The 12,750-nt window shown below is 33.2% G+C and overlaps 1 protein-coding gene across 2 annotated transcripts in view; it reads right to left on the bottom strand.

Annotated features, from left to right (window-relative positions):
- Positions 1 to 350: 350 nt before the first annotated feature.
- The window catches only part of RAB11FIP2 (RAB11 family interacting protein 2 (class I)), a 41,244-nt gene continuing 28,844 nt past the window's right edge, over positions 351 to 12,750 (bottom strand). Inside the window, exons 4-5 of one of the 2 annotated variants that reach the window (XM_012001111.1) lie at positions 10,574 to 10,619; positions 351 to 4,676 (exon numbers count right to left, since the gene is read on the bottom strand). In XM_012001111.1, coding sequence (XP_011856501.1) covers positions 4,449 to 4,676; positions 10,574 to 10,619 — 274 coding nt within the window. In that variant the 3' untranslated portion in view covers positions 351 to 4,448. The remainder of the gene's footprint in view (positions 4,677 to 10,573; positions 10,620 to 12,750) is intronic. The other variant, XM_012001110.1, reaches the window with a different exon arrangement.

Below are 12,750 nucleotides of genomic sequence, written 5' to 3'. Positions count from 1 at the left end.
AGAAACAAATAAAAGCATAAATAGGAAGTACTTGGCATAGACCTTAGCCTGTATAACAATACTCAAATATCATTTCTACTAAATCGTAAGCTCCACCCCTATGAGGGATGTCTTATATGTAGTGGGCATCCACACACGTTGAAGAATGTTCACTTGAACTTAAAACCTATCTTTTGAATGACTTTTCAGAACTATTTTCATAGTAAAATAAGTTTGTAGGTCTTACAGAGTATGTGCTACAATACACCAAATAAGAGGCATCCTAGGTATTTATTAAAAGACAAGGAGGACTTATATATAAATCCATTATGGTAACACCATTGTATCTGCAATAAATGTTGACAACTGAATTAAGTTTAAACACTTTAATCAACTATTAGTCAATAATCATATATTATATAAAAATTCTGATTCATGCATCAGATTACATAAATTATACAATTGTCACATTATACAATGCTTACATACTTTTGAATTTGTACCTGCAAAAATGTATACAAGTTATGAGAGCATTTACTTAAGAAGATAAGTGTCATACTCTTCAGTTATAAATAATGCTTCTATCTTTCAAATACCTGCTAAATATATGCATTTCTAGATCTGCAGCATTTTTTTTTACCTCAAAACACAAACCATCTGGAAGCTTCGAAGATTAACAGGCCCACATGTATCATTTACCAGACTTCAACTCCACCGTGAGAGTGCATTTTTTGATGGATAAAATAAATGGAATAAAACATCAACTCTAGTTAATGCTTGAAGAGCTTCTACACCTTTTATTAAATATATGAGAAAATGCTTCATATGCAGATTAATTAGCTAAGGTGCTACCAATTGCATATTAAATACTTCCAATGATTGCATCTGGATTATTAAAGTTCTACATCTGTGCAAATGGGGGCTTTCCATGTGTGCTGACAGACCCTTCTACATACCATCATGGCCCAGCAGCACTGTGATCCTTTCCCTTACTTCAAAGAGACCAAGTGAATGAGCATGCATCATACTTCACTTACACATACACACAAGTGACACCTACCACCTATAAGACATATGAGTATATGAACATCAAAAAAGTTTCAGCTTGATTTACAAATCCAAGGTAGATTGCTTTTTCTGAAAAGCTACAGAGGAAAATAAAAGATCTAGTGTAACATTTACTGTAGATATATTAGACAACAGTTTTTATTTTTATTTATTTTTAGATTCTCTTTGTTAAAGAATAAGCACCCTTCCGGGGATGGTAGGCAGGGAGGCATGGTGGTGAGGGAGTTGCTGGAGGAGTAACATGAAGAAAGCAAGTCTGTCACTAATGAGCTTAGCTTTACTTAGGTTTCCATTCATGAAACCCTTTTAAATACAAGGCAACATTTTCACAGCTGGAAAATTACAACTAAATCTTGATTTACCGCCAAAAGCAATAGATGTAGTTATGTATAATCTATGGATAATACTACATTCAAGGGACAATGGCAAAACTAGGCTCAATGCAGAACATAGCAGCAAAAAGCAATACTTAAAAGTTTTTCATGAATGGGTTACATGTTGTTTTATATACAATTCTAAGATATGACCCTGGTATTCAATAAATGAAACTTGAAGCATAAGTGGTAGGAAGGTATGTTCAATATTTTTAAAGCTGAATTTTAGAACTGGTTATAAAATAATACTGCTTTAAAAATAATAGCAGAAATAGTTTAATTATGTAACAGAAGTACGTTAGCTTAAGATAGGCTTGAGATAAATATCAATTCTGTGATTTTAAAAAATCCTCTTGGTGGTAGAAGTATTTTGGGCATGCACTCTTTTAAGCATAAAAGCAAAAATAAACTCTATAATGTAGTGTACTGTGCATTATTTAATAAGCACATATATTTTATTTCCATTTCTAAGCAACTAACAAAATACATCATTAGAATACCTAAAGTTACATTTTGGAAAAATAGACTAAGGTGACCTTTTTGGCCTCTTTTTCTACAATGTGACAAATTGAAACTACTTTGCACTTCTGCCCAAACATGGGAAATATTGATATATTTACTTGGGAACTCATTTTTACTTTTTGTTTTTAGTTTATTATTTTGACTGATTATGAAAATACGTAGTGAGTTTACTCTAGATAATGAGTGAAAATTCATAAACATTAGAACAGCAAAGTTTCAGGCAGTGATGAATGTTTTAACAGATCCAGTTTTAAATATAATACTTGTCTCAGATTTAAAGATAAAAATTTTGATTGAGTTATAACCAAATCACTCATGTATGAACAAAGCTAAGCCTCAATAGCTTTTATACAGGAAAAGAACCGCTCCTTAAAAATCTATTTCCCCATAAAAAGAAGAGCAGTACTTGAACCATACTTTTAAATGAGCTCTATTTATGTAAAACATATCCCCAATACAAAACTGACATCTTGGTTCACTCTATAAACACCAAATTTGGCCAAAGCATATTATTATAGTATCTGCAGATACTGTCGTAATACTGAAAACATAAATTTTGGCATTTTAAGAAGTGTATGGAAAGACTCAATAATGCTACCAGAAAAAAATAAATGCTGAGAATTTTGTAACATTTAGTTAATTAAAAGTGGCACCATGTTAAAAACAAAAACAAAAACAAAAACAAAAAACTACCAAGACCTCAAATGGGAAAATACCATTCTATACCAGATTTTGAGGTTTATTACAGAATTTTAAGTGAAGAAAAAAACTGATAAAAGCTATTTTTCCCTCTCCATTTCTTAAAGCATTAATTTTTATGAAAAAAATGTTCATAATTTCAAAATGCATGTTCTTACATTAAAACTGAAATGCAGAAGATACAAATAATAAGTTTAGTTTACAAATACGAGCTTGGCCAAGTATTCTCTGATTCAAAACACTAAAATAAGCCAAAAAAAACCCCAAACCCCAAACTATTATATCGGCTTTTTATTTAACTTTCAATGGAGTCTTAACAGAGATGAGTATTAGAAAAAAATGCAATTCATGGAAAGATTGGGGAATATGTCAGTCTTCAAACGGAGATGAATTTTTCACTTTAAATTCAGAAAGACACAGATACTCTCAGTGTTTTATAGTATTTCAGACTTTTAAGGCTGAAAAATAAGCAGAAGATTAGCAATATTTTTATAACATTGCTTTTCAATTTAAATTTCAGAAAAAAATTGTACAAATCATATAAAAACAATCCATGGAAGAAATCAACATTTTGGGGGACTGGACTTTAAAACAGAACACAATTTTATAATAAATCAATTCTTAAAGGGTGGATGTGGAGTAATGCATAATGCCACGCTAGTAAAGGTCTATTCTAAAAACTCACTCTTCCTTTAGTAAGTCTTATTTTGGTTCAACACCCAAAGGCAACCATCTATTCTATTATTTATGTAACCTGAAACCAAGCCTAATTCTCCATTCCTGGAATCTGCCCGCTTCTTTGGGTTATCAGACACGCGAGGCAATCACATACTTCCCACAATTATTTTCAGATATAACTTTATAATATTTGCTTTGCTAGTGATTTAAAGGCATGCAGAATTTCAGCAAAACAAGCTATATTAGCTTATCTTCTGCTTATACCTTAAACAAACTCAAATGTTAAAGATAATTCAAAGAAATTCATGCTGTTGTGAAGTTAATGAAGTCTCCTAAAATTTGTCATTCTTTAAAAAAAAGGACTTGAAATCATTACTTTTGGGAAAAGAGAAAAACTTTGATGCTAGAATAATACATAGCAGCTCACTTTGAAACCAAGGTCCCTGTAGTCAAGAGTGATTTGAAGCAGCTTCTCTATAACAAACCATGACAGTAGGAACGATGACTTGTCTTGCATCAATAGAGCACACACATTTTCAAATCAAGAAATTGGTAGCCTAACTTTAGAGGCAATCAGTTGTTTCTAAATGTTCTAAAAACACATGTATATATGAGGTATGTGCCTATATTTTATATACAAGATACATGAATATATATTCATGTACATACGTGTACATAAAATATAAACTTTTTCCAGTAGTGTTTATAATGAGCAGTATTCCTGAAGCTAAATATTTCTACAAACTGATTTCTGAGAAACCAGCCACAGTATCAATTCTGCTTTATGAAAAATCTATTCCTGAGGAATAACTCATGTACTTCTTAAGATATTTCTGGGCCTATGACAGATCAGTGGGTCAGTACCAGCACCTGAGTGAATCCTAAGGAACCACTTATTCATTGAGAATCTGGCCCATTTTCAATTTAAACGTTTAAATTATTTAGCTTGCTTCAAAGGTCACTCTTGATAGTCCCTGCTAATATTTACAGGTAAAACTATTCTTCACAATAAAGGAGACTATGTAATGAAACCTGATAGTGTAGTCTCTTTCAGTAACAAGTTTTTCCTTCCTTCCTTCTTTCTTTCTCTCTCTTTGTCCAATTATCAACACAACACAATTGGCTTTATTAACTGTTAGAGAATTTGCCAGCTTTCCTGGATGGTTCATATGGCACTCTGAGAATACTGGGCGTTTCTTCCATTACCCTTACAAGGAGGTTGTCGATGTAGTCCTCGAGTTCCCGGATGTGGGTGTCCTTCCTCCTAAGGAGTTCTTTGTGTTTCACCAGCTCTTGTAGAACCTCTTCATAGGTCAGACTACGATACCCTGCAGTGGCATCAAAGGGGTTGCTGTCCTAGAACAAGATAAAGACCGTCACTTTCGTAGATATAACATCTGGGACAAACATTAAGAATTATCCAGAACTTCGACTTTTTGTTTTTCAAACCCTGATGAAGACTTTCGCTAGCCTAGCTTAGAGTGAATGTGACAGTCCACAAATTGGCTAGCCAGTCCTGAGGCAAGAACTAAGGCAAATGCACCAAAGTTTGGCTACAACTCTAAATTCTAAAACCCTTTCTAACATTGTGGGCAATTTCCTAATATCTGAGACTGGTTATATCATGTAAGATTAAGTTAAGAGATGAAATGTTTTATAATAAATACAACTAAAATAGATGAAAACTAAAGATTTCTGAAAGTCAACTCAGAGGAACTATAAGATGCAACTGAAAACTATACACCTGGACATGCGTCCTTATGAAACTGCTTCCACTGAACTGTGATTTAATGTTACATGTTTGGCTTCTTAGTGAAGATGGTTACAGCAAAAATCTTTTCCAATTTGCTATGAAAATGGAAGCACTCGGAATTAAATCAAAGATTATCCTTACAGGAAGCCCCATGGGAGTAACTTCTGTTTTAATTTAGAAACAGGCAGAACTTTTCCTCCCCTGAGTAACTGGTCTATTTCTTTCTCCTAGTAATAATATCTAGTTTATCTTCTTTCCCTTTTTGACCCTGGTTATCAGGAAACTCAAGAGTTCAACCATATTAATACTATGGTTAGTATATTTGCATTCTCTCCCATTTCACCTATTTATTTAACTTTATTCTATTGACAAAAATTCCTTTTAGGCAAAGGCATAAATATAACCAAAAAATTTTTTTAAAGATACTTACTAATTCACTGCTATTACAAAGCATTCTAATATTAATGTTATATCAAAAGTGAAAGAAAAATATTTCTCAGGAATTTAATCAAGGCCCTGTAACATCACCTTTTATTAACAGTGTATAGCATTAAGAGTTTTCATTCTGTAAAACACAATGCCCAATTACAACTAAGCAATTTTTTATTCTTTTTAAATCATAGTTCTCTCACTAAGCCCAACAATTTAAAATGATTTTCATCACTATCTTTTAAAACATTTCCATTTGGCTTTAGGAAACTTAACTAAAATATTGAGGAAATTGGTTTTCTTGCTCCTAAGGAATACTATTCTATTCAGTGGAGGATGGGGAATGGGGACTGGTGAATGCAGAATGACCTCGCCCGCCATAAGAATTAAACTTGTCTTTCCCTGTTTTCAGGATCTACTTTAATAGTGCTATATGTTTGGGGGTGTTCACCAGTAAAGCCAAAGTTTAACTTTTCACTGGCCCTCCCTACTTCCCCAGCCTCTCAGCCCAAGGAACTAGGACTTTACCAGACCAGAGAAAGAGAAGCTAGAGTACAGATACCAATTTGATGCTTGGGTCACTGAAGTACACCCTCTTCTCCAGGATAAGTGAATACATTCAGGACTGAAAAACTTTTCCAATTTCACAGAATCTCTCAGGCTTTGTGGAGAAGATACAGCTTGCACTAGGCCTTCAAGATTTTGCAGGCAGAAATGCCTAATGGGACATTTCAAGCAGTGAGCTCTGCTTGTTCAAAGAAGGAAACAAGGCTCGAGGCATAGTGGCCAGTAACAGGTAATCCAATAACAGGTACTCTGTAGAGCATGGCTGGAAAATACTGTACAGGACAGGGAGCAGAGAAGGGCTGAAATGGTAGGTCTGAAACAGACCACCAAGGATGCTGAACGGTAGTATAAAGAATTTTTAGACTTTTGCTATGGAAAATAGGAAGCCACTGAAGGTTTCTAAACAGAGAAAGGATATGATTAAAGCTATGTTCCAGGAAAAGTAAAATGGCAACAGTGGAATCATTTGGAGGGGCTAAGATTAGTTATAGGGCTACTGAAATATGAAAGACCAGAGTTAGTAACAATGAAAAGAGAGGATATTAAAGGGAAGTGAGCTTAAATTCTATAAAATATGTCTAAAACAACTTAGTTTATTTTAGCATTAGAAACTGGAAACAGATGTAAGTTTCAGTTATATTTCCTTCATCCCTAAAAACATTTCAAATATTGTTCTAAAACCATTAAAGGACAATTCTAGAGACAAGTGTTTTACTTCTCTCTCCTCTCTCAGATCAATTAATCTTTTATAAGTCTACACACACACACACACACACACACTCTCTCTCTCTCTCTCTCTCACACACACACACACACTCTCTCTCTCTCTCTCTCTCATGCATATAGTTACTAGTTTAATTGGTCATGAGATATAGTTTAGAGATACATAAATAGTAATTACATTCTTATAAAAGATTATGTTAAGCAGTTTTCTACAGTAAAGACAAGACATAGTATAGAGTTCAGTATACTTTTGAAATTTCTTAAAAATAAGTTAAAGTTTCTTACTTCAACACAAGTAATTTTGCATAAATTTGAGAGAGTAACCTGGGTCTCATTTGCCTTATCTGATAGATGAGATGTTCTCCACGGTCCCTTTCAAATCTAAAATTGTCTGGTATACCAAGTAATTTTTCTAAATCACACTTTAAAAACTAATAAAGTCTAATGTGATTTCACATTTCTAATAAAACATTTACTGAGAAATTCATGTTCTTGTGAGAATTGCAGGGATTAATGAAAGGAAGCTAAATGGGATTCATTACTGATTAGTTGACTGATTTATGCTTTTTCTTTATTTAACATAATGAAAGCATCTATTCAAGTCTCTCTAATCTTCATAAAATTATACATATATAAACTGATTTCTCCAAACTAATTAAGCAATGAAATAGTTAAAAAAAATAATGTGCACCGTAATATTTAACACTATTACCAGTTAATGTAGTTAAAAATTTTTTGTAACATTTCTCTAAAGACACTGAAGATGAAAGATGTGTCAAAAATTTGTTTTGACATAAATTCATGCCATGATATAAATTAATAGTTAAATCTTTCAAAATAATCAATTATTATTTCAGACTACTGGTCATACTTTATAGCCATACTCTAGAATATATAGATATGTTATTTGGATTATTATTTTTTTCCTTACAACAATCTAACATTAATGTGTAGACAGATTTCCTGGAAATACACTTCTGGCCTTTTCAATAAATTTTCTGTTTGTCCTTTTATGTGAAAACTTTACCCCAAATTTTAGCATTAAGTTTCTAGGCAGGAAAACATCTTAGAAACACATGTACTATGAACTATATTCTGGAAAAGAATATAAAATAATTAAAAACAGTTTCATGCTGAGTTCCATATTTTATCCTATATCTGAATGTAAACCTTCAGATATAGGATGTAAATCTTTTAGGCGTAAGATTCTTAAACTGACTGATATACTCCACACACACACACACACACATATGTATATGTATTTGTTTGTCGATATAACTCCAAATAAAATGATTAATATAAACAATAGAAAATTAAAATATATGCTCTACAAAAATTATTTTTTTAAAGAGGAAAACTCTCAGGTAAATATAAAAATTATTTTTTCAAAATATATGTTTTATTATTCTTGCAAAAACTTACAAAATTCAAAACTCTCTAAGCTGGCAAAGACCAAACGCAACTTAAAATGGTTACTCCAAAGTGCTCAATATTTTTTCTCACAGCACACTCTATACAGACAGCACTTATTTTTTAAGATGTTTTCTTATTCTGAAATTTAATGTAAATTTTTCTTCTCTCTTCCCCTTTTACAACCAACCCTTTCTCATTTCCACCCTACCTCTATTAAAAATGTCTATATGCAGACATAAGAAGATGTGGACTGGTAAGAGAATATTAGAATTACTACATGAAGTTTTCTAACCCAGAATTTTAAATAATACAGTTGTGCATAAGATTTTGAGAACTGCTAGTGATCTATTTTTTGCTTTACACAGTCTAGCCTTTTAAACTAGGAAATGTACATTTTTTACAATATTTAAATTTAAACAAAAGCAAATTATCAGGACTCAAAATAACTGAAGATTTAAAGAAAGGTTGTCCTGGTAACCAAATATTGGTGGGGTACTAACTGACATCCAAGGCAACTAGAGAGGGAGAGAAAAAAGTGAAGGCTTGGCATTCTCTGATCATCTCATTATTGTTCTAATGAGGAACTTTGCTCTGGGAATATCATCTCAGCTACTTTCACATCTTTTGTCCTACTCCCTTCATCTCCCTTTCAGTTCTTAATTAGGCCTTAAAGAGCTCACACTGCCCTTTCAACTGGCTACTGCTCCTGTTTAAACACTGTGCTTTCACAGACAGGTGTTGGCACTAGCATATAAGACATACAAACTTAATTACAAAATACTACGTCCAGAGGGAGAAAAAATAACTTGGTGGACGGCTATTATTGGAGAACTTAATGTAAATTACTTCAAACATCTTATAATCTTCAACATAAAAATTGTTCGAATGCTTTTCTTCAACCATGATCAGTATGAAGATGCGCTTCCTCCTCTTAATTGTATCTTGCAGTAAATTAACAACACCTAGTAATCCTTTAACTGTCATTTAGAATAGTTAGTATTCCAGAGAAAAATAATCACACATCAAGGATTCTTTTATCACCTTTAAATCCTTTAACTAAAACAATTTTCACATTTTATTTCTTTAAAGAATTCTAAGGATGCTTTTACAGCAATAAATTACAAGATTTGGAAAAGTACATTTACAAGCAATCGAAATTGTAATTAAGGTTACTTAATAAACAATAGCTACACATTAAATCGATTTTTTTGATGTTGCATTTTGTTTGAGATTAAGTAACCGCCTGATAGAATTCATTTTACTATCTGATCAAAGACTGACTTCATATTTTCTCACATTTCTCGCCAGACTGCCATATTATAAAGACTTGAGAATTTATAAAACATCAAAACTTATGAATCACTTAAATAAAACAGCAAAAATACAGTACAAAGTCCTGTGCTTCTATAACAATTTCCACAATTTTAAAGATAAACACCTGCATTTAGAATGGTTTAGAAAATAAACCCTAAACCCACCTTAGCTTCTTCTAGCCATGTCACATCCTAAAAAATAGTAATAGGTGATATGGGATTGCCTAAAAAAATTCTTACTATACATCTGGATCACACATATCAAGGACAGATGGTTGAAACAGCAACCACCAGTCTCTTGGAATAAAGGCTCTATTTCTGTTACTCAGTGAGAATTTAGTTTTCTACCAAGAACATTTGACCATATTTTGGTAAAGTAATTTATTCTCTACGTTTAATATAGTTAGAATTGATTGCAGATGCAATGGAACTCTGAACAGAGATTAAATACTGGACTTCAAATACTACAATAAAGTTCAGATTATCTGAATAATCCTCGCAAAATACGTGAGTTGATTTAGGTGGTCGCTACCAATCCTGTTAACAGATTTGGTTTTGTTCTGATGAGAAAGATAAGTGTCCTAAAGTATTTGTTCTTTCAAATACTTTCCTGGTTATCTGGCTATCCTGCCAGGATGCTTTTCTATTGTTGAATGTTAACAAGCAGCTTTATTCTTTCTTCAATCCTTGTCCCAACAACAACAAAAAACAGTCTTTTCTACACGCTCTTATTTCATAACCGCAAATTTGACCCTGACATACAGCTTGCATACTAATTTCAAAACAGTCTGTACACAAAATATGTATATTCTAAATTGGCTTCAATTATAACCAATTTTGCTTGAACTTTCATAGATCATACGAGTCACACCCTATTGTATATTAAAGGCAAAGATTATATTTTACTTTCTTTCTCCTAAAATTACTATGCTAAGCTACAATTCTTAAGGTAAGTGAGGCAGAAGGCAAGAAGACAAAGGCATTTTTAGAAATGTGTGCCAGATAAAAAGACCGGCTTGTTCTTTGACAACCTTCTCACCCCTTCAGCAACTTACCGGGATTTTCCTGAGGTCTTCATTGCTTGTTGGACTCATATGAAAACTAATAAAACACAAACAAATGTTAAAAGTGTCATAACTCACGTGAGAGGAAACACAAAAATAGAAAAATTTTAACCTAGATTGTAATACAAATTTCTAAAGCCCTACATTATTCAGATGAGTGAAATTTAATCCAAGAAGTAGAAAAAAATCCAGTATTTCCCCAACATTCTTAAAGCATCATTACAATTTTAAACTTTGAAGGAAAACTTTTTAGTTATCAGAACTGAAGAACGAAATATGAAGTTTTTAAACATCTTTAAACACAGCACTTTTATCCAGCAAGATATTTTGTAAAACTAATCTGTGTAACAGATTTCCATTATATTTACACACAGTCACTCACCTTAGGCCCTCTGATATAAAACTAGGGAGAATTAAGTAAATGTAGGTTGGAAAGATTATAGAATAAAAGAGTGAAAGCAATCTGTTTAAAAATGCCAAAAGTGTTAGAAAACTCAGCTTTCAAACATAACCCTATCAATAAGAAAAAATTCAGAATTGTGGGAAATATTTATCTCTTTAATGCAATTTCTAAGTAGCTAGTCTTGAAAATTTAAATACTGAAATGAATCAAAACAACACAGATTTCTTCCACACAAAGAAGAAAACATCACAGCTGAATGCTATAACTATTTTCTTCTTTGAAACATGTCCATTAGATGGGACTGCCACCAAAAAGACGCTAAACTTCAAAGCCATCTGATGAGTAAATATTTCATCGGTGCTATTCAAGTTTAATTTTTACCCAGCACTTAAAGGTATTAGCCTTTAAAACCTTCACAAAGCATTAGTGTCCTAGGAACCTTTTTATTCCACACACAAAACAACAACTGTAAAATATGTATGTTTTCATTATCTGTCCCTTGACAGTAAAATAACTGGGATCCTTTGAAGATTTAAGAAATTTACTTTTAAAACTTTTGATTGTGTGACAAAAAGTCTGGACACTGGATATAATGTTGGTAAAGTATCTGTAATTATGTGTACAAATCCTATGCTCTAAGATGCACAGGGCACATATGCATGTACAACCACCTCCAGAGAGTTTCCCATGTAACCAAGATTTCATTGGCTGTGACTAAGATTTGAAGTACTAGCTTCCAGAAGCGATTGCTCGCCTTTTCTAACTAGAACTCCTGTGGATAGATTTAGTATTTCAGCAGAGCTGGGTTGCATGTAGAGAGAGTGAAACATGTTTTAAAAACCTACAATGCACCAGTTAAAGGCCTGTGTGGCTGGCACATTTTCTCAACATCTTTATGGTGTTCTGCATGGTCCTGGACTCAAGTCACTATACCAGCAAAGCATCAAGAGCCCACAAAGAAGTGGCTTAAAAGACAAAAACCAAATCCAAAAAAGCATTCTCATGTAGTCCACCTTAGACTAGAGTGCCATGGTAGCAGCTGCTAACACATGTGGTTTCCATCTTCTCTGATTTTCAATCCAAGGTAGCCAACAGGGGGTCCAGTGGGATTAATCTCTCCTACCCCATTATCTCACAGCATGTTTTCTAATATGTCAAGAAACACATTCTGCTACATCTCCCATCTGACTGGGATATTCTAAAAAACAAAATGATTTACACTCAGGCCCGACAGCACACAAGGTGCTTGCAAGCAGAGAAGTGGCTGGAGCCAGGTGGTGGGAATTCAAATCCTGTTTCTGCCCTGTGACCTTGAGCAAGTTACTTAACTTTGATTGTGTCTTGGTTCCCTCATCTGTAAAATGGAGATGGCAACAGTATCTACCACATAAGACTTCTGTGAAGATTCAATGAGTTAATCTTCATTGGAAAACACTTAGCACTGTGACTACCAGATAGAACATTATTTTATTTCATAAATAAAATAATGAAATAAAATAATTATTTCATAAACATTTACACAGCACTTAATGTGTGCCAGACACTGTTCTAAGCACTTTACCAAAATTAACTCATTTAATCTTTATGATCCTTACGGTAGTCTTATGGTCCAGTATCTACCACATCTTCATTTTAAAGGTAAGGAAACAAGTCACAGAGAGGTTAGGGAACTTGCGTGTGGTCATTCTATCAGCAGCTGGTGGAGCTGTCTGGGCTCTAGACTCCGTCCTCCCACGACACACAGCCCTAGCCCCATTCCCTGTAT

The sequence above is a fragment of the Mandrillus leucophaeus genome, unplaced genomic scaffold (genome assembly GCF_000951045.1).
Source record: "Mandrillus leucophaeus isolate KB7577 unplaced genomic scaffold, Mleu.le_1.0 Scaffold65, whole genome shotgun sequence".
Taxonomy (NCBI): domain Eukaryota; kingdom Metazoa; phylum Chordata; class Mammalia; order Primates; family Cercopithecidae; genus Mandrillus; species Mandrillus leucophaeus.
Note: the sequence above shows the minus strand (reverse complement) of the source record. Positions and strands in the feature narration are given on the sequence as shown.